General features: G+C 47.4%; 1 protein-coding gene across 7 annotated transcripts in view; it reads right to left on the bottom strand.

Annotated features, from left to right (window-relative positions):
* foxp2 (forkhead box P2) overlaps positions 1-22,629 on the bottom strand; it is a 114,900-nt gene that overhangs the window by 17,122 nt on the left and 75,149 nt on the right. For 6 of the 7 annotated variants that reach the window (XM_072454842.1, XM_072454845.1, XM_072454846.1 and 3 more), the window contains 8 exons: positions 21,318-21,498; positions 19,526-19,811; positions 17,951-18,055; positions 10,682-10,769; positions 7,388-7,471; positions 3,946-4,156; positions 2,126-2,229; positions 1,867-1,968 (listed from right to left, as the gene is read on the bottom strand). In XM_072454842.1, coding sequence (XP_072310943.1) covers positions 1,867-1,968; positions 2,126-2,229; positions 3,946-4,156; positions 7,388-7,471; positions 10,682-10,769; positions 17,951-18,055; positions 19,526-19,811; positions 21,318-21,498 — 1,161 coding nt within the window. The remainder of the gene's footprint in view (positions 1-1,866; positions 1,969-2,125; positions 2,230-3,945; positions 4,157-7,387; positions 7,472-10,681; positions 10,770-17,950; positions 18,056-19,525; positions 19,812-21,317; positions 21,499-22,629) is intronic. The other variant, XM_072454844.1, reaches the window with a different exon arrangement.

Here is a 22,629-nt window from a genome sequence, read left to right as displayed (position 1 = left end):
GATCATGCCGCTAATGCTGATGAAGGCGATTGTGGCTCCACACATGTAAATAGATCACCTCGGTTACTGTGCGCGGACTTGTCTCATATCTCTTTCCATTGTGGCACGACGCGAAAACTTTTCTCGCCTTTTAATCCGTCATGAAACACTACAAAGTTACTGCGAGTCTTATATGCGATTGTGTTGTTTCTGTAAATGTAACTACTGCAGAAACCCGGGGAGAACATGTCCCGTCCACATATACACTGTACCTAACAAACTGGAAAAAGGGGCCCGCCGTCCTGAATCGGTGATCACACGCCCATGCGCTCATTTGCATCCCAAATCCAAATTAATTCACTTTGCTAAATCTAGTGCCGGCGCTCGTGGGTCGCATGCAGATGAGCGGCGGCGGTGGCGGCGGCGGCGCTCTCCCCCGCGCACAAAGGCTAAAGGCGCTAACGAACGATGCACAGGGGCCATAGGATGAAAACGGAGAGGACAGTGAAACCAGAAGGGCTTTTCTTTATCGCCGACACACACACACACACACACACACACACAAAGAAAGACAGAGGGGGCCACATTTTTAACATCTTTGTGCGAACGGACAGGACAATAAAGTTGCGCGGACAGATTTACAAATGGGCTCTTTTGTGCGAGTAAATAAAGTGTGTCTTTTTCGCGACGGGGCCAATTCTCGCTTCCCTTTCTCGTCTCTTCGGCTCCTTAACCCCCCGACCCCCAAACCCCCCCTGCCCGCGGCCCGCTCGCTCTACCTACACTATGTACAGCGTCGGCGCGGTAGCTGGTTAACGCTCTCGGGCCGCCATCTTTCTCACCTAATTAACCAATGATAGGCGAGGGGAGGGCGGGCTCTGGCGCGCAGGAGGAGGGGTGTCTCTCTTAACAAAAGGTGCTGATGATGGAGTGGCTGCTGTATAATTAGTGCGTCAGGGCCCTCTCCTCGCCGCGCCGGGCCCCTGCTATTAATTGCACTGAATTAGAAAACGATATCGGGGGCTGGATAATTCTTCGGGGCTGTCATCTCCAAACAGAAAAGGCGTAATGGTGGAAAAATAAATAACGGGGGAAGAATGGTCTCTATTACGCCGAGAGCATTGAGGAGGGGAGAGGAGCCGGCGACATGTTAATATTCGATTTTGTGTGAGCTTGTGTTAAGATAAAGGGGCAATGGGGTTTGTGAAGTATTAATGTAGTACTATGAAGCGTGTTGGACTGCAGTACATCCCTAATTCTGCTGCTTACACTTGAAAACAGAAAATAAAACATGAATAATAATAATTCTTCAGCAAATAAACGTGGAGAATACATCACAGTTTAGATAATATCATGAATGTTGTGTTGAGGAAAAATAAAAAAGTGACATTGTACGCTTAATAATAAGGGTATAAGGTGATATTTCTGCTCTTTTATGACTTTTCACATTTATCTGAAGATCAAACCTCTATAACTAGTTTGTTTCATGATGTCGTAGTACATTTCTGTCAGATTGAGATAATATTGTCTGGGATGCTCCGATATCGCCCCTAACATCTTGGATTAATCCAAAACAACCACAAATACGTTGTTTTAAATTGTGGATTATATGAATGTACTGTTAGCAAGTCGAATATTCAGTCATTGGGGCTTTGCAACTTTTGAAATCGTAATCAAAAATACATTAAATACAAATTTGTGAGTCCTGATGTGGCCAATGGATGACATGTCATGCACAAAGTCGAGTATCGTCGTCGTCGTGTTCGAACGGGGTTGTTGAAGTCGTCTGTGAGTCGGATCATGCCAGTGGTGTGTGTGACGCCCGGTGAGTGACAGGTCGTGGCGGGCGGCGTGGTGGGGCGGGAGGCGAAAGGGCATCCGGGTTACCTTCCAGGTTGCAGCATTGCGTCTGAAGTAAGCGAACGTGCGCGTGAACCAGCTGTAGATTTCATTAAGCGTTAACTGCATGTCGGCAGAGTCCATGATAGCCTGAAATGAGATGACATCAAATAATGGTTTACTAACGAAACTACATAACCGGCACGCACACACGGGTGGACCGAGCAGCACGGGAGAGCGCTGCCGTGATTCATGCAGCAATTAATTTTTAATCTAATCAGGCAAAGTTAATTTATTTCCCACTCACCTGTCTTATGAGGGTTGCATAAGTAAATGGCGGTCTGACATCTGCGTTCTTATAAAACTCGTAGTTTGGGGCGATCTCTGGAAAAATAAATACTGTGTCACCACCTGAAATAATTGGTAAATTTTATTCTTCAGACATTGAAATGGCTCAAGGTTTCAACAAATTAGAAGGGGGGGAGGGGTTAGGGGGGGAACAGAGGGGAGGGGGTGAGAGGGGCACATCAAATCAACATTTTCCATGTCTGACAAAATGCATTTTTAATTAATCTCCCTCGCGAGAGATCTTAAACACTAATACATCCACAAAATGAGATCCGTGCAGTTAGTTAGGCTGAACTTGAATAATTGATGCGCTTCACACTAAACACACTGCGAGTAAATACAAACATCAAAGACTGAACGTTTAAAATGCACAGCCCAATACATGGGACGCTCTTAATGCAATAAATATTGTATTTTTTACTATTATTTGAAGTTAATTAACATTCATGTAATATTTATGCACGGAGGAAGTTCTTGTGTATTTACATATAGAGTGATTAAACATAGTGCTTTTCTAAACCCACGAGACGTCTCTCACTGAGTCAGGCCCGAGTTACGTCGTTTTTACCCCATGTTTGTGTGTTTGGAATCAATTACAGCCATTATCGGATGTGCAATATTTATAGTGCCGCGCCCGGGCTGAAGGCGGCGGCGCTTTGCAAAGCCGACAAGTTTGTACAAGAACATGGAAGTGAAGAGTCAGCACATCTGAGTCTGACAAATATTAGGAGTATTTGTGAAAGAGAGAGACACGACTATTTAAGTACAATCTTCACTTTCATAAGATACTGAAAAAAACTCAAGTGAGAGATGTCAGTGTGAGTTCAAAGGTCAGCTCTATGAGCGTGTGTGAGTGTGTGTGTGTGTGTGTGTGTGTGTGTGTGCGTTCTGTGTTTGTGTGCGGTCTATGTGTGTGTGTGTGTGTGTGCGGTATATGTGTGTGTGTGTGCGGTCTGTGTGTGTGTGTGTGTGTGTTCTGTGTGTGTGTGTGTGTGTGTGCGGTCTGTGTGTGTGTGTGTGTGTGTTCTGTGTGTGTGTGTGTGTGTGTGCGGTCTGTGTGTGTGTGTGTGTTCTGTGTGTGTGTGTGTGTGTGCGGTCTGTGTGTGTGTGCGGTCTATGTGTGTGTGTGTGTGTGTGTGTGTGCGGTATATGTGTGTGTGTGTGTGCGGTCTGTGTGTGTGTGTGTGTGCGTGTGTGTGTGTGTTCTGTGTGTGTGTGTGTGCGGTCTGTGTGTGTGTGTGTGTGTGTATGTGTACGGTGTATGTGTGTGTGTGTGTGTGCGGTCTATGTGTGTGTGTGTGTGTGTGTGTGCGGTCTGTGTCTGTGTGTGTGTGTGTGCGGTCTATGTGTGTGTGTGTGTGTGTGTGTGCGGTCTGTGTCTGTGTGTGTGTGTGTGCGGTCTATGTGTGTGTGTGTGTGTGTGTGCGGTCTGTGTCTGTGTGTGTGTGTGTGTGTGCGGTCTATGTGTGTGTGTGCGGTCTATGTGTGTGTGTGCGGTCTATGTGTGTGTGTGTGTGTGTGTGTGTGTGCGGTCTATGTGTGTGTGTGTGTGTGCGTGTGTGTGTTTGTGTGTGTGTGTGTGTGTGTGTGTGCGTGTGTGTTTGTGTGTGTGTGTGTGTGGTCTATGTGTGTGTGTGTTTGTGTGTGTGTGTGTGCGGTCTATGTGTGTGTGTATGTGTGTGTGTGTGTGTGTATGTGTATGTGAGTGTGTGTGTGTGTATGTGTGTGTGTGTGTGTGTGTGCGTGTGTGTGTGCGGTGCGCTGAGTAGTTGGTCCTACCTGAAGACAGAGGCATGGAGTATTTGTCCGCGTGGCGTCGGCGCATCGCTCCCATACTGGGCACGTTGGCCCCTCCCAGCACTGAGGGCACCTGTGGCATCGCTGCCATGGGCGTGATGGGCGCGGTGGGCGTGGTGGGCGTCTGAGGTAAGTTCGGGGGCGACGCTGAGGGCAGGTTCTTTGACATGGTGACGCTGGACACCAAGTTTAGCTGCAGAGCGAGCGCGAGAGAGAGAGATACAGAGGGAGAGGAAGAGAGCGGGAGGGAGAGAGGAGGAAGAGTTATTTTGTGGTTCTTTGACAGAGTGTGTGCTCTGCTCTAACACAGCTGTGTTTCCACTAACAAGCCTCGTGGAGAGGAGCCAGCCCATCGCCACTAATTACAACCACCAAATTGTATCATAAGAATTCTAATTAGAGCACGCTGTTCGAGATTATCCAACGATCAGCTGGCATGTTATCCCGGCCTCATCTCTCTTTATCTCTTTATTTATCACTGGCCCACAGCTGCCCCGCCCCCCTTTCTACCCCCGCCCCTCCCGCCCGCTCTGGCTCCGCTCCACGCAGCTGTAATCCTCCCACTCCAGCAGAGAGTTGAGAAAAGTCTTGTTTGCCGTGGATGTCAACCCGGTCAACGTGTGAAACTCCAGCACGGTCAATAGCGTCAGCTCCACTCGCTTCGGGGCGCTCTCTGAAGTTACACACCGTTTATTCAGCACCGGACACACATGGAGGGCGGTTCCATATGCAAACTAAATACAGTGCGTTATTGTCAGCGTAAGGCAGAGGTTGTCCAGGTCGGTTCCATCAGAGAGAACGTTAGAATTGAGTAAAACCATTCACCCAAGTTATGACAAATGGATGAATTGAACTATATACGCGCAATGGGCTTTTTTCCTGTCACCAAATGAAACAAAAATCTGAATTTGAGCAGTAAAAAAGCTGAGCACTGGAGCGAGTTTGCCGCGATGGCGTCTTCGTATCATCCGCGTCTAAAGTGGCTGCTAATCGTCCAGTTTCTCCTCCACTTTGGCGTTCCTTGATGAGAGGATCTAACCGGCTGGAACATTCCCAGCTGACCTTTTAGTCCGTGCTCTAATTTCCTTTGGAATGGTAATGACATTGTTAAATATTCAAACCGAATTGGCCTAATTGTGAGATGCGTTCGCTTGCAGGAGTTTGGAATTAAAAGCCCAGATGAAAGACGGAGGGCCAGGGAGTTTCTGAGTGGTCGTTTGTGCCGCCTGTTGATAAATAGACTCAAATGTCAAGTTCGAGACATTCCAGGGCAGATGATAATTAGCTGGCCACTTGGCGGTAATGAGCTGGTGCAGGAGTAAACAGGCCCGGCCCGCGTGTGGCACAAAGGGCTTTTGTCCGGCCCGAGGCAGGTATATATCTCTGTGTGTATCCACGCCAAAGCCTCGTTCTACAACATGCAACGTATAGTAGGCACATGCAAGGATTTAAAATGTGGTTATTGTCGCTGCGGTGTCGAGATTTTGATCATTTTCCCTCCAAAAATATGGTCTGAACTGTGTCTTTTCAACACTTTTCACTGCTCGCCACAACAAAAGAATAATAATAAGGGAAAATACGTCTAAATAAATCATTTTCAGACATCCGCAGCAGCGTAATCACATTGAAATTGTTCAAATAAAGCTTTGTATCTTTCATTTGAGCTGAAGTAAAGACTGGCCTGAGCTGGAGATGTGAGGCCCAAATCCGACACGCTAAAGAATGCAAATACAGCCGTGATATATATGTAAACTGATGTATATCGATCTGTCCTTGGTAAAACTTACTTCTCTGCCATTGAACTATTTGTTATTTCAATGTCCACCCCGTGTATTATGGGTAAAAATCTATCATTCCTCTTTAAATTGGATGCCCTCCCTTACTAACTAACCATTTACCAGGGCTCAGGACTGGATATATTCGTCTGGAGATGTTAGAGAGGTTCTGGATTTAGATACTAGATTCTAACGCGCCCCCTACAGTTCAAAACGTGCAGTGTTTGCTGTGTCTGCTCTTGAGAAGTTCGTTTTGGTCCCAGGTTGGGCCAGCGAGGCGGACTGGCCTGCAGAGATCACTCTAAACTTTCTGCACTGCTGACTTTGATCCTCATCCGTCCACAGCATGGCCAAAAGGTAGCATTTAATGAAGTGCAATTCGGGGGAATAAATGGGGTCACGCTGGAGACGGCGGCGGCGCGGCAGTGGTGTCTAGCGTTAGCCTTAGCGTTAGCGGAGAAAAAAAACTGGGGATTTTCTTTTCTTGTTCTGGCCGTGTAATAAACGGAGACCTTTGTATTTATCAAATGGGCCGCTTCTATCTGCAGAAGTGTGGCGACCGTCGAAAGAGTCGTTTTGTCTTAAGTCTTTTCATTTGCGTTGATGATACACTCGCAATCATCTCGTGCATTTTGCCTCCTCTTTAAAAAGCCGGGGCCGCCTTAAAACTGAGGGCTTTAACTGTGCGTTTAAGGATTCGGTCTGAATTGCCCCCGCCATCAAATGCAATTAGCTGCTCTTTCATGTGTGCTTTATGTAATGCAATACTTCATTAGCATCATTCATTCATATTCAGCCTCGGATTATAGGCGGCCAGTTCTTTATTGGACGAGATGGAACCAAGCTGCTTGAATTGTGAAGATTAAAAAAAAGGCTAAAGAGAGAAACGCGGTGAGAGAGATTGAATAATAAAAAAGGGAGTTTGATTCCTGATGGAATTATGGGATAATTATGCTATCTGTGATTATCTACATTCCGTGATGAGGAAAACGATTCTATTCAAAGTGGACTGAGCACTATGCTAACTATGCTAACTGTCATTTGAACTCAAACATTTCCAAACATCTACAATTGGAAGACTGATGTTTACAGAAAAAAATGAGCTGGTTGGACAAAGTCGTATAATTTCAAAGTAAAATACTAGAGAAACATTTGGTCCAGTGACATCATTTGCACCGCTTCGACGACCTCTTTGTGTTTTGGATTTTTTGTCTTTTGCCATCAATTTCATCCAGACTCTGGGTATTTATGTCAACACGGCGCAGTCTTCGACACTTGGGTGTAATTTTCATGTGTTTGTTGTTAAAATGACATATCTTTTTCTCAATCGTTCCACTTTGGAGTGCCGCTGCCGCCGGCGAGCCAAACAGCTATCAGCCGCCAACAGGTTGTTTTGGCCATTATATCCATCACGCAGAAATAACCCCGCGTTTGAGCCGAGGACTTACAGCTCCGCCATCTAATACACTTCTAAACTCCATTGTCCCCTAACGGCACCAAATAACTGATAAGAAGCAAATGTAACTGTATTACAAATCCCATTCTCCTCTCATCGTCTGTCACTGTCGACGCCGCCTGCTTCAACTGGTCATTTTCGGTCGTTCTGTCGAGTCGAGTCTGTTTATGGAGCCGGAGCAATATGCACTCACTGGTTTGGGAGAGGACTTTGGTTCCGAGGGCCGCATGTGCAAGTGGGCCATCATCGCCTGAAGACGCTCACGTTCCTTGGAAAGCTGAGAAGAGACGAGAGGAGAGAGTACATTAGAGAGCGTTAGAGTGAGAGGGGTGAGACGGAGCACCAGGAGACAGGAGGGACGGGGTGAGACGGAACACCAGGAGACAGGAGGGACGGGGCGAGACGGAGCACCAGGAGACAGGAGGGACGGGGCGAGACGGAGCCTCAGGAGACAGGAGGGACGGGGTGAGATGGAGCACCAGGAGACAGGAGGAGACAGGAGGGACGGGGTGAGACGGAGCACCAGGAGACAGGAGGGACGGGGCGAGATGGAGCACCAGGAGACAGGAGGGACGGGGCGAGACGGAGCCTCAGGAGACAGGAGGGACGGGGTGAGATGGAGCACCAGGAGACAGGAGGAGACAGGAGGGACGGGGTGAGACGGAGCACCAGGAGACAGGAGGGACAGGGCGAGACGGAGCCTCAGGAGACAGGAGGGACGGGGTGAGCTGGAGCCCCAGGAGACAGGAGGGACGGGGCGAGACGGAGCCTCAGGAGACAGGAGGGACGGGGTGAGATGGAGCACGAGGAGACAGGAGGAGACAGGAGGGACGGGGTGAGACGGAGCACTAGGAGACAGGAGGGACGGAGCACCAGGAGACAGGAGGGACGGGGTGAGATGGAGCACGAGGAGACAGGAGGAGACAGGAGGGACGGGGTGAGACGGAGCACCAGGAGACAGGAGGGACGGGGTGAGACGGAGCACCAGGAGACAGGAGGGACGGAGCACCAGGAGACAGGAGGGACGGGGTGAGACGGAGCACCAGGAGACAGGAGGAGACAGGAGGGACGGGGTGAGACGGAGCACCAGGAGACAGGAGGGACGGAGCACCAGGAGACAGGAGGGACGGGGTGAGACGGAGCACCAGGAGACAGGAGGGACGGGGTGAGACGGAGCACCAGGAGACAGGAGGAGACAGGAGGGACGGGGTGAGACGGAGCACCAGGAGACAGGAGGGACGGAGCACCAGGAGACAGGAGGGACGGGGTGAGACGGAGCACCAGGACACAGGAGGGACGGGGTGAGACGGAGCACCAGGAGACAGGAGGGACGGGGTGAGACGGAGCACCAGGAGACAGGAGGGACGGGGTGAGACGGAGCCTCAGGAGACAGGAGGAGACAGGAGGGACGGACAAAGCCCTGAACACGTGCAATACTTGACTGACTTACCGTCATATTCATGTGCATATAACTAATGTAAATAAGAGTGTTTTTTTACTTACCAATAGTATTAGTATTATTTAGTCTTATGCTAGTTATTTTTACTTTATTTTCTTTTATTATTATTTTTATTTTTATCTTTTCTTTATTTTATTTTATTTATTTATGTTCCTCCATTCCCTATTAAGATATGAGAGGAGTTTTGTTAATAATAGTTTTTTTGGTTTTGTTTATAAGAGTTCTTCTATTAACTTCCTATAAGTTATCTGTCCTTTCCCCTGTATCTACTGCGTTGCAACACCTAAATTTCCCCATGTGTGGACAGTAAAGGATTATCTTATCTTATCTTAAAAAGAGCGATTATGAGATGGCCGGGCCCGGGGAAGCGTCTGTGCAATGAAGACAAGAAAGTTGGATGGAAGCCAAGTGAGACACAGGCCCGTCCTCCTGGTGAGGGGAACATGAGGAGCCAGTGGGAGCCGGGGAGGGGCCCCGACAGGTCAGGCAAAACAAATAGCATTTCATCTTTTTGTCAATAGCAGAATTTAGGTCAGCGGGGCCCTGACAGTAACAAGCTCGTTGGGCCATAAATTAGGCGGTCCTGAGTGTCTGCTCAGAGTCCTGTGGACACAGTTAGGAGGACGGAGCTCAGCCCGCAGCTGCTGAAAGGTGAAGGGGTCTTCCAAACAGGGCGCCGGGCACACCCGCCTTCCTGGTCCAGTTAGTGGCCCCAGCCACCGCCTATCATCAATCTAACTCACAGGGACTGACAAGGACCGAACCCTGTGAACGCCTCGCCCCCCCACCCCTCATATACACTGTGTGGAGCGGCACATGTGCACGCTCGCGCTGAGGTGTGCACGAACAGAGCGGGGCCTCATTACTAAGACGGCTCTCGTGGAAAAACAAGAGGGAAAGAAGGGAACGGGCGATGAACGAAGAGGGAAGAGAGAGACAACACAAGTGCAGCGCAGTAATTGGTCACACTGTAAGTTCAGGCTTCAGCAGCTGCAGCGTTTTCACGAGCACGATCATAGAATGAGACACAGCACAGCACCAGCAGCTCTGAGCAGCTCTGAGCAGCTCTGAGCGCCGCTGTATTACACTATCAGGTCGTTACATGGGAGAGTTTGACCTCGCGCAACAGGTACAACTCCCACACTTAAAACAATAGTTCATAAATACTTAATGGCCCTTTATAAATGAGAATCTCCTGCAGCACTCAGTGAAATTCACAGGTTTAAAAAGAGCTCCAACAATGATCTCTTCTGGCACGGCTCATAATGAATACTCCGCTCTCAGTTTAAGCCACTTTAAACATACATCTGTTTGTTTCTAGAGGGAGACGGGCGCGTGTCGCCGGTGCTGAGTAATAATGTCGCTCAATCAGCGCTCTCATTATCTCGCCAGCATGACTTCTTAATAAGGTCATGCTCCACCTACTGAAAATAGTTCCCTCCTTTTGAGCTTTCTTCAGGTGCAAAGTGCAGTTAATTAACACAGCAGACCGAGAGAGATATGCTCGCTATTAATTGGAAAGAAAAAGAGGGGGGGAAAGAAAGCAGAAAATAAAGCACACATGCTTAATTCAATTTAAACAGCCATAATGGCTTTGGTTGTGAGGCTCGGAGATTCTTTTGTTTAGTGTCTTTGTTGGATTGTGCAGGTGCTGCTTGTCTGGAGGTATTAGTCAGACCACACGTGGCCATTCTCTGCTCACACAATCAGAACATATAAAGTTTGACTGGATTATTAGAAAGCACTGCAATTAGCTTCAGCTTTGGTGAAAATGACAAAATATATTCCTTATTTTAAACTTGCAGACAATACGTGCCAGTTAGGAGACAATGTCCTGTAGCAGATTTAATTTCTTTTTGACTTTATATAGGTCGTTTTATCATTGTTTATTGTTTTATGTTGCACCAAATCATCAAAGTGAGTTCCTCTGTTTGTGAATTCTGCTGATTGACAATGGAAATAATACAGCTTTTCTGATTCTGAATCTGATTCTGATTCTGAATTGCGAGGGAAATAAAAAGAACTTACTTGAATCTCCAGCTGCTGCACGACCTGCATCTGGACTCGACACTGGGCCGTGCTCCTGTCGTCGAGGGCGTGCTCATTGTTTAAGTGTCTAAAAGAGGAAAAAGAACCAAACTGTTAAGCACCACATCCTAAAGTATATACAAAATATACATCATGATTTCCTCTTTCATCATGATCAGAAGTGTGGAGGACGATGATGACAGTATCAACTATTGTTGTGTTTTCACTAGAATAAAGCTATAAAAAGACAATTATCCATGGGAACCGATAGGAGCCATTGTTCTTGAGTGAAATAATGTAATTAGAAGTAACATGGCGGTGTGTGGGGCCATGTTTAACATGACAATGGCCCTGCACCAGTTTAGATGGCTAACTTCAGTGCCCCCGTGAGCACAGCTTTCTACAGAGAATAAAAGATGCTAGACCTGCAGAACGGCTTTGTCTCCTTCGTTTACCGAAAACAATACACACAATTTAACACCGGCAACATCTGACACACAAAGCGGCTCCTCCACTGAAGGTGCATTATCCAGAGGCAGACATATTAAATGTATCTGCTGTGTTCGCCTCATTAGAAGGAAAAAGGCGGTCAGACAGCCATAACAGTCAATGAGGGTTTTGTCTTGATTGGATTTTGTCTGTAGGACACAAAAGAGCCTAACGATTAAGACAGACCTCTATTCCACATGCACACACACACTAAAGTGCAGTACACAGATATGGGGCAAAAAAGGGGCTTCTAAAGTGTTGTGATGCTGGGTAATGAGCCTCTATCTAAATGATCATTGGTGACAAACTCACAAAGCAAGCTTTGAGGAGGCCTGCTTATGAAATGCCAGAGCTGCCACTTTATCTGCAGTAATTATAGGTTAGCTTGCAGACCCTTCAATGATCATTTACAGCACTGCCTCCAGTGCATTAGAGAGGACAGAATCCTCCTCTCTCGCTGCTTTCACTTATCTAACAACACACACACTTGCTTACATTATTGTGGACTTGGAACACAGGCTCAGAAACACACTGTGCCACAGAATAATGCTCACTCTTGTTTATCTGCCGTGTTCAAAACAAGACAACTGAGTGAGGAGGTCTCATGGCCTGCCAATCAAAACATGAACGCCGCCACAGCAAACACAATAGCCCTCAATTATGGGGCGCACATTTAAAACCACTACATCTGCTTTCTGTTACCATTTCCGCTCTAATCCACAGTTATTTTTCATTATAAATCAAGAATGAGGTAGCCTTAAAACGTGGACGGTGGGTGCAGGGGGCGAGGGGGGCGGAGCAGTGGAGTCTGCAGCCCGCTGCCTAATTTCTGTTTCAGAATGCGCATGCAGAAAAGGGGCATTTCATTAATCATTTAATCACGGCCCTCGCAGGATGAGGGAACTAATGTTGCAAATACCCTTTTCATTTCACTGCCCATAATACTATCTTATGCACTTGATGTATGGCGGGTGTCATGAATTACAGCTGCTTCAAAAGCCCAGAGTGGGCTCTGCGTTGGCCCTGAAGATGCCTCATTACAAAAAATAGAGGCCGAAATCTTTATTAAATTAGCCTCTTATCAACTGCATGTTTTCCTGTTTGCACATGTATATCTGTGTGCTCATTGTGAAGGCAGAAGCTCTCTCCAGGCAGTTCTTCACCTTCCACTGCCGGCCAGTTAGCCCGGCGATTACAGGCAGATTACTACATGCATTTATAAAATATTCAAATGGCAGCGTGTCCTACTGTGCATTAATAATGCCACACAAAGACACGGGGAACGGGACGGACACAGACAGAACAGAGAAACGCCCAATGCCCCGGCGTGTGCTCTCTATGTCTGGAAATGCAATTAAACTCTGGGCCAGTTTTTAATTACTGCCAATTAGGTTTATAGGAATCAAAGGGGGGATATAAGGTGATTGTTTAATGACCGCGCTGCCAGTGGGGTTGCAATCGTTTAGAGCTATTGGACCCTGCTGACTACTGTTTATGTTTACAGTTTATGGCTCATTTCAGAGCGATATTGATTTCAGTGTTTGGAGGGGGATTATCCGTGTGAAGTCTGTGCGAGAGCGGCGAGAGCGGCGAGAGCGGCGAGAGCGGCGAGAGCGGCGAGAGCGGCGAGAGCGGCAAACACCGACCGAGCCAGATCTGGAGGTGTGTTACCGGCAGAAGAATCAAAGTAAACAACACAAAACGCACACATTTAAGCGTGTTTTTAAGCCAAGACACTTTAGACTAGCGAGACGTACAAACCGACCACGATCTTCTTTGTTAGTACAACCTCGCATTTTCACAGAAAGGGGGGAGGAGGGGGGGGGGACAAAAACACCTCGCAGGGCTTTTCCCCACAGCTTTTGCGTATGAATATGTATACGCCATCAACGTCCACTAAGGGCCTTATAATAAATCGACTCGAGCCAAGTGCGCACGGTGCACACAGCGGCCCTTGCTAATTGTCTGCGTGTATTATCAGGGGCGACGGCGGCCCAGAAGAGGACGACGGTGGCGACTCCCTGAACCGCCCCGCACTCAACCACGGGGCTCGCTCCGGGTCTGAATCCACACACGGTCATTAGTCAAAAGGTATACGAGTGGACACCTAGGCGACTACACTTTGGGCTGCGGCGCACAAACAAGCGTAATGGTATGTACACAAGTGTGGATAGATGCAACACACACGCACACACATGCACACACACACTCCCCCCCAATGGCGCTAGTGCATATGTAATGGCCTTCGTTTTAAAGGTCTTGTCACAGTGCACAGACATGTGGAGGGGTAGAGGGGAGTGGAGCTATCCAGGGGCCAGGGCCTGTCTGCCTGCTGCCTGTACTCTGCATGTGTGTGTGTGTGTGTGTGTGTGTGTGCGTGTGTGCGTGCGATATATAGCGACGGAGAGCTGCTGCCTTGTGGGTTTAATTAGCAGCGGGTTAGAGACACTAGCGTTCAGGTTAGCGGCGGAGCTTGCCATTTTAACACGGGAGCCTGCCTTCCTGCCAGTAATAAGGGGAGTGGAGTGGTGACAGAGAGCGGAAGAGTTAAGTGAGTGTGTGTTTATGTGTGCGCCGGATCCGCTCGTGTCTCGATGAGGAGGAGGTCAGTGATTAAAGGGTCTGTGGGTAAAAAAGACGAGTGCGTGCTCAGAGGCCGACGTCAGGCTCGACGTGTTGGGCGCGAGGCCAAAGATCTGGTCTGTGTGTGTTCGATGCACAGATGCTGCCAACGTGAACTGTTTATGAGGCGATGCATTTGGAATAAGTCTGACCGTATTTTTTGCACTATAAGGCGCAACTGGATTATGAGGTGCACTGTCAATGAGTGGTATATTTTTGATATTTTTTCATATATAAGGCGCACTGGACATATATAAAGTGTAATAAGCGAAACAAAACGTGCACCATGCAAAATCGCTTTGAGGTCAATAAGTACAACCAGAATTAATCTATATAAAAGTGTCGTTTTTTGAGCTTTTAAGTACGCCTTATAGTGCGGAAAATACGGTACTTAAGACTTTGTCACAAGAACAAATTTTGAAGTACTGACGAAGAAAATATGCACAATAAATGAAAGTCAATGACAAAACAACTCTAAAGCAGGATTATACCCCAAAACATATTACAAAGTACAAAAAAACATGAGTTGTAGTAAAAAAAACATTATTATGAAATACTTTAGTGGTTTGTTTGTATCTATAATGAGTTATACCAGGTATTTATTCAACGTGCTACACATCAAATCTGATCGTAGTACAGAAAAATAACAAAAAGTACAAAGAAAAAGTACCCCCGATAAATATTGAGGTATTGTTCCATCTATCATTTATCAAACAATTGTTGATTTAGTAAATATCATGGCAGGTTTAGTCTCACTACATTAAACACAATCGAATCATGTTTGAAATATGAACAAATGTCCTATTAAACTTAAATCAAGGGCAGATTATGCATGTATTTCTTACTTCATCAGCAGATTTGACTGAAATCTGAATCGAGCTATTTAATTTCAAGTCACATTCATTGTTTTATGTTTTAAAGCAGCGTCGTAGCTCACATCATCTGATTAGCCAAAAGCACATTCTCACGCACATTTGAAAAACCGCTGCCTATCGCGTCTTAAATGCTGACAAAAATAAAACGTATCCAAACACTTTAGAGATTGTGCTGTTTCGCTGCATCTACAACAATCATAAAAAGAAAAAAACAGAAGATCACGCGCGCACATTAGCATCTTTTCATTCTCTAACACAAATAGACACACACATACACCCTCCGCGCACCCAAAAATCCCCACAATACCATTTCATTTTGAACTTCAGAGAGCTAATTCGGGGCGCCAGCCTCCTCGCGGCTACCTTTTCCAGGTGAGAACACTTAAAAGCGCATTGAAGAGCTATTAAATGCTGATCCTGACAAGTTTCTTCATGCAACAAAACAAAAAAGACGACTAAACGTGTCACCCCCCCTCCCTTTTACAACACACACACACACACACACATACACACACACACACACACACACACATACACACACACACACACACACACACATACACACACACACACACACACACTCCTAACATCTAAACTGTCATTTAAATCTGACACCCGCTTTATGCAACCCCGTTTAAACTGCACGTGTGTGAGTGTGTGTGTGTGTGTGAGTGTGTGTGTGTGTGTGTGTGAGTGTGTGTGTGTGTGTATGTGTGTGTGTGCGCGCTGACATCTCCGACGACATGAAAGGCCTCCCTCTGACACCGACAATCACCGCTCCGAGGCACGCCACCGAGCAGCCATCTTTGTTCCGACGAAGAGCCCGCGCCTTCCTTTGTACGGAGCCTGTTTTTCATGTGCTGACTGGGTTACAGTACGGGAGCGCCAGCCTCTGACTCGCAGGGCTATGTTGGGCGGGGCGGGCGGGGGGGATGAGGCGGCGGGGCAGGGGGTGGGGGGCTCTGAACTGAGACGTCGTCGCCGTTTTGTCGGAGCGAACGTTCTGCCAACCTGTGCCGTCACCGCCGTTGTCGCTTTCAAGTCGCGAGTCGAACCTGTTTTCTCTCCGTCTTTGCGTCTCTGGCGGCGGTGGCTCGTGGTGCCGCTTTGCCGCTCGCCTAAATAGCCGGCTAAGCTACCTATACGCCGTGTATCCGTAGCGCACACAGGCTTACCGGGGTCTGTGTGCTTCTTTAAGTAAGTGCGGCGAGGTGATAGGACGCGGTATCGCCCGAGCTAATCCGACACAAACATGCCACCGCACACGTTCGGCTACTTTCGAGCCGCAAGGCAAATGCTCACCTGCACCACAGCGCGCACGCAGTGAGTAGAGTCACTTGGACATGGCGTCGTACTCCGGATTTTGGTTTTAGATGAAAGAAAACGACTCGGCGACTCATCCCAGATTATTTCCCCGACGATGAACGTAAAGTGTGCGGCGGGTTTTCCTCCCGGGATAAGCGGGGGGCGACTTACAGAGAATCGGACATGATGAAAGCGGTCCTCGGCCGTTTGTGATTTTGCCGCCTTTGTCGCGCGTTAATAAAGTGTAAATATGCGGCTAATGTCCTGTCATTCTGTGTTTATGAGAGCAATTTATTTGGCAGCTCGTGTGGAATTAGCAGAATCGTGACCTAAATCCTGGCACAGTTTCCCTTGGGTGGACTAGTTTCGAATATCACTATTTCCCCCCCTCCTCGTTTTCTCCAGCTTATTAACGTCACTGTAGAGAAATGCGTGATTTGGAAAAGATGCCGGAACAATGTCCCGATTCCGAGAGTTTATGTGAATTCACGTGGACATTTACAGCCGGCGAAAAACACTCGCCAGATCGTTATTTCACAGTTAATTACAAATCTAATTAGAATATTCAAATTAAAGCTTTCCCTTTTCATTTTCTTCGGCGTGTGCGAGTGTGTGAGTGAACGAGGGGGAAAGAGTGATAGTGAGGGGAGACGCAGAGAGGGAGAGAGAAAAAGAATGGACACGGCGGCTCGACTGGAGTGAGCGGCGACGTGATAACCTGTAATCGCCGACGCCGCAAACACCTCCTTCCTTTGATGTCCCCCCCCGCCAAACATCCAGGCAACAAAGCTGGCCAATTACAAATGAGCTAATTAACTAAATTGTTGATGGAGCATGAAGAGTTCATTCGCTCGGGCGCCCGCACCATGGCGACGGTGAATGGGGGCTTTTGTCGGGAAAGGTGAGCGCGCGGATGTCGGCTTTTGACGCCGTCCAAAGGCGCGAGCCTTTGGAGGTCTTGAGCGGCGAGAGGCGGGTTTTTTATGGATCAGACTTGACTCCTCGCGGCCTCGTGTTTGAACTCTACAAACTGTCGCGTCGTGAGGTCAAGTGTGACTTTTTGTAGGATTGGGAATGGAGTAATTGGCCCCTTTTCGTGTTTTTCGCTCTAAAATGATCCGTCTTCTTAGGTATTTTCCAGATTTTAGGTTGATGTAACAATAAAATTTTACTCTTCTTGGGACATGCACAATGTTCTTTTATTTTGCATGTATCGTATTTTTAAGTCGCACCTTTTTTCATAGTTTTGGCCGGGGTGCGACTTATACTCCAGAGCGACTTATATGTGATATTCTTTGTTATTTTCACACTGACAACCACAAGAGGGCGCTCTAGGCTCTAAGCGACGCAGAAGAAGAATCTGCACTTCCTCTACCTCTGGAGTTTGTGGAGTTGTTTAGAAGTGACACAGAGGAAGAAGAATTCAATGGATTTAGTGATTTGGGGTAAAACTGATGCTTTGGTAAACTTGTTAGCATGTTCTTTATGCTATAGTTATCTGAATAACTGTTAATATGTTACGTTAACATACCAGACACTTACCACAGTTCTGTCTGTGCCTCATGTAGCTGAAGGTGTTAGCGTTAGCATATGACTTATACTCCAGTGCGACTTATATATGTTTTTTTCTTCTTTTTCTTTCCGGAAAATACAGTATTTAGAACCTTCAATAATATTTGTTTGTCAGAAGCTGGAAACTGGACGTCTTTCCCAAAACCATCCTTAAAACATTGTGTTATCTATTTATTGGAACATTCATGGCGTCTTTTATCCCAACATCGATTACATTTTACATTCCCGACATTTCAACGCACTTTACAGAGAACACATTTGTACTGCATCCTGTTGTTGAACCTTTGTTGACGCTCCTTAATGTTTCGCTGAGATACATTTCTCTCAGGGGACAACACAGTTTATTCTACTGTAAAATGGGGCTAGGATTGAATAAGAGGCAGAAGGAAAAAAAACGTGCACTTACTTCATAAACTGTCCAAAGTCCTCGCAGATGCTTTCGCAGCCGGGCCATTTACACACGCCGTGGCCGTAAAGAGGGTGGCTTCCTCCGTTTTCTTCATGTAGTGAACTAGAGACACAGTAAACGCATCGCCGTAACGGTTAACGAGGGAAAACGTACAGTACAGCGGAACGCGACGGGCGAGATGAAGTTCTTGGATAGATTAAGGAGGCTTTTTTCCATCTGAAATCAATGGAAACGGGTCAAAACGCTTGCTCGGTTTGCAGCGCCCGGGGTTCAACAGCCGGGTTTACTCAAAGGTTAAGAAGAGCAGTTTGCCAAAAAAAGGAATCCATCTTAAGCCCTAACTGCCTTTGCGCCTTGTAAAACCATTATGCGGAGAAGGGGGCGGAGCCTTTCAAGTAAACATTAAAAACCCAGACAGCCATATCGTTTTCATCAGGAGATTAATACTGTGTGTAACTTATGTTCTTTGAGGACAGGGGGGAGAGGGGGGCACTGCGTTTTTCAAATGGCACCCAAATAAGTTACGACCCCGCCTCGACAGCACGTCCTATTAAAGACGACGGTTTGACCTTTTAGGCTCGGCGAGTGTCTCCGTTTCAAGGATGTGAAGGAAACGCTAAATGCCTGTGTTTTTCTGCTCTGTAAATACTGTAAATACTGTCATAAATACTCATGTGCGAAGGGGGCTTTTCCGCCATCGATCGGCGCCATGTTGGCCTGACAATACTTCATGTTCGATCATTACGAGAACCACATGGGACACAGGCGGATGGGAGAGGGAAAAAAACAGAAAAAGTACTTGTTTCCCATTCCCTCTCTACCTCTCTCGCTCTCCCTCTCTCTCAAGATATCTTTTTCAAGCCTCCTTTTCGATGCGCTGGAGAGACAGCATCTACTTTAAACCAATTACGCAGCACTTCCACCTTCAGTGCGGGTCTTTACCGAGCGCTGACGCAAAGACACGCGGCGTCGCTACCCCAAAGTCCTTATTATAATATCGCCCGGGAAAAAAAAGCGCCTTTGAATAATGCATGGGCCAAATAGGCAGATGTAACAGTCGGCGTGTTGGGTGCCGCAATCACGGGGGATAAACATACCGGAAACGCCACTCAAAGGCATCTATTTACACGACGAGCGAGCGAAGGAAGGAAGGTGATTTACAAAGGATGCAAAGAAGAAGAGAGGAGGCACTAAATACTTAATGTATGTGAGGTTAGCGTGTCTTGCTTGTTGTTGTTTTAGAGCGCGCTTGCTGCGTTCTCTCCCGGTGTTTGATATATCTGTGTACAAGTGTGTTCCTTTACTCTCCGGGGAACTGACTCTCTTGTTTTTGAATATTACTAACGCACTGATAAAGTATTGAACCCGTGTTTTCCCTGAAGTAACAAGTTTTAACGAGGACAAACACTCCTAACGCTCCTCAGAAGTGTGCGTTAAATGCTAAATAACGACGCTAAAAAAAACCCACAACAAGCTGCTGTTTGTGTTTGCGTGCGACTGTTAAAAAAGTACAAATACACTTTTATCTCTGAGCTGAGTCGGCGGCGTGATGAGGCGTCTGAGTTTCCGTACCTCTCGCGCTCCCTTTCCCGTTCCCGCTCTCGTCTGTGGTTGAGGACGGGCGACTGTCCGTTGGCGAGGCTGTGGTGGGTGATGGGCGGCGAGGCTTTGGAGGGGTTGGAGGAGGTAGTTGTATTGGTGTTGTTGGTGGAGAGGTCCAGTCCGCCCTGTGCGCCCGGGCCGCCTGTGTTGTTACTGTGTTTGATGCCATTGTCCTCCATGCAGTGGCCCCCGCCGCCGCCGCCGCCGCCGGTCACGTCTTTCCACAACTGCTGCAGCTCTGCGGGGCTCAGGCCACCTGGACAGGACGGGGGGGAAGAAGGAGAGAGTGATGTCCAGATGCTCAAAGATGCAGCTCGATGAATGGATGAATGGATGAATGAATGTTTTTGACATTTACCCAGAAAGTAGAAGAAACTGCTGAGACATCTAAAAACACCTCATGGAATATTGATTGAGGTGTAATCTGAGCTTTATTTCAACGTCATCTCACCACTAAGAGTTGATTCAGTTGAAAGTACAAAACGTCTGCTGATTTGTGCTGTTGAACATGTCTGTTTCACGTGACAGTGCAGTCAAAAGCTAGCTAGCTTTAGCAAAATGTTTTTCAGTCAATTAATACACCTAAATGGAAACTCTTTGTTTTTTTAGTTTTCAGATAATTTATGAACTTTTCTCTCTGCGTTTGCATTGTGTCGCCATGGAAATACATGCAGCCCACCCCCAGTGTGATAAGATGCAACAAGGAAGCTGCAAACCCGAGCTGGCGTCCCTATAATGCATTTTACCTCATTGTCTCTCTTGTGTCGATGTAATTTGACCCAAATAAAGTATCCATCATTTTCTTCCTACTTCGCTCTTTTTTTCATAAACAGACACTAAATGTGAGCTTTAGAGAGATGAAAAATCCCCGTTGCCAGAGCAATTAACAATTCAAACGTCATCAATATGTTGTAAGAAATCAGTACTCTTTTTCAACTATTTAGGTCTAAACAACAAATAGGAACTCGGATTTCCTCGAATAGGAAATGGTGCCTTCTATTCTCCCACTGTCTTCACATAATGTGTTTATTCTCTCTTGCTCTCACTGAAGCCAGTAAACAACAACAACAACAACAACCCACTGAGAGGAAAGGAGGCGAGGGAGGGCTGGGGAGAGAGGGAACGGATATAGAAACAAGAAGCACTGGGAGTTGAGAGGGAGAGAGAGGGAGACAAAGATGAAGCCTAATCATAAAAAAGAGAATTGAATGAAGCAAAAACAGATCATGTGGGAGTCGGGACAAAGTGGCTCCAGAGCATTTCAATGAGAGGTACAGACGGACAGAAAGACGTACACAGAGATAAGGCAGGGGCCACAGGTGAATACTGATGAGAGAAACAAAGACAGGCAGAAGACGACAAACATGCATCCGGATGTGAAATGGAAATCTGACATGAAAGACAGTGACAAAAGCATTAGCACTACATCAAACACAGAGCCTGAGGCCAGTGGAGCAGAGAACTTAAAGATGCCACTGGCTGAAGGAAGTGTGAGCAGTTATAAAGGAAAAAAACATCATAATTGTTCTCACACTTTGCACATTCAACACATTTGGACTAAGCCAGAAAGTAAACTAGGACTAGATCAGAACTAAAACAGGATTAGAACAGACAAACAAAGCCCACATCAGGACTAAAATGGGTTCAATTCAGGACCAAATAAGGAGAAGTGTGAACGCGTCCTGAGACAGTGTCTGAGCATGCAGAAAGTAAAAATAGAAAGAGTCAGGAGTTGTGGCAGTGCCAGCGCTGGGGGCTTTACCTTGAGGAGGCAGGGTCTGTCCGGGCAGCGCGGCCTGACCAGGGGCCGGCCCGGGCAGCGACAGCAGGCCTTGGCGCTGCATGTTGAGCAGGTGCTGCTGCTGCTGGAGCTGCTGCATCTGCAGGAGCTGCTGCTGGAAGACGAGCTGCTGGGCGGCCAGCTGCTGCTGCTGCTGCTGTTGCTATAGAGAGAACACCCAGACGGGAGGGAGGGACATTACTATGAATTAATAACAGAGAGGTAAGAGGATGGAGAGGATGAAGAGGATGGAGAAGTGTGCAGCGTGGAGAGTCTGAGGCCACTCAGCTTTGACCTCAGCTACCTTTGCCCTGTCCTCCTCCTCTGCCCTGTCCTCCTCTTCTGCCCTGTCCTCCTCTTCTGCCCTGTCCTCTTCTTCTGCCCTGTCCTCCTCCTCTGCCCAGTCCTCCTCCTCTGCCCAGTCCTCCTCCTCTACCCTGTCCTCCTCCTCTGCCCTGTCCTCCTCTTCTGCCCTGTCTTGCTCCTCTACCCTCTCCTCCTCCTCTGCCCTGTCCTCCTCTTCTGCCCTGTCTTGCTCCTCTGCCCTCTCCTCCTCCTCTGCCCTGTCCTCCTCCTCTACCCTGTCCTCTCACTCCAGTTCGGGCTGTACTAAACTAACGCTGCCTCTTCTCTGTCTGAGCGCCGCATACACTCTGCTCTGATATAAGCGGTGTATGAATGTGTATGATACTGAGCCGCTGGTCTAATCCCTGTCCCGCACCCCACGCCGCCTCCACCACCACCACCACCACCACCCATGATAGTTAATTGTCTCGCCTTTGCTGATGGTCTGCTACGGCTTATGTGGCCAGAGGGAGCGAGAAGGACGAGAGATTTAGAGTGTCACGTGAACACAAACACAAACACAAACACACACACACACACACACACTGCCCGCTCTACCCTCCCTCCCTCTCTCCTCTCACTGTGCTGTTTATCGCGGGGCCAGACAGGCTATTGCATAAGCCCTGTGCACAACAACAACAACAACACCATGAAAAGCATCAAACCCAGCCACTGTGGCGTAACAAGTAAAAAAAAGAGAGCGTGTGTTCCAAAAAAGAGAACAGCCTTGGCTCAGAGCTATTATAAGCACTATTCCTAGACATAATACTCACTACTTTTACCCAGAAGAGGAGTTTCTCCAGTTCCCGTCTTAGCCACAGCCGAGTGCATCTTCGTTGTAATGTATACTCGTTCTTTTTTAAATGTATTTTTGTACATCATAGGAGGATCTCGAAGTGAACGGGGCGGTAAAACTTGACGCACTCGCTGGAAAACAGTCTGCAAAATG

The sequence above is a fragment of the Eucyclogobius newberryi genome, unplaced genomic scaffold (genome assembly GCF_026437365.1).
Source record: "Eucyclogobius newberryi isolate DKJ021-1_F unplaced genomic scaffold, fEucNew1.0.hap1 SCAF_2, whole genome shotgun sequence".
Taxonomy (NCBI): Eukaryota; Metazoa; Chordata; class Actinopteri; order Gobiiformes; family Gobiidae; genus Eucyclogobius; species Eucyclogobius newberryi.
This window is presented reverse-complemented; position numbering and strand designations above follow the sequence as displayed.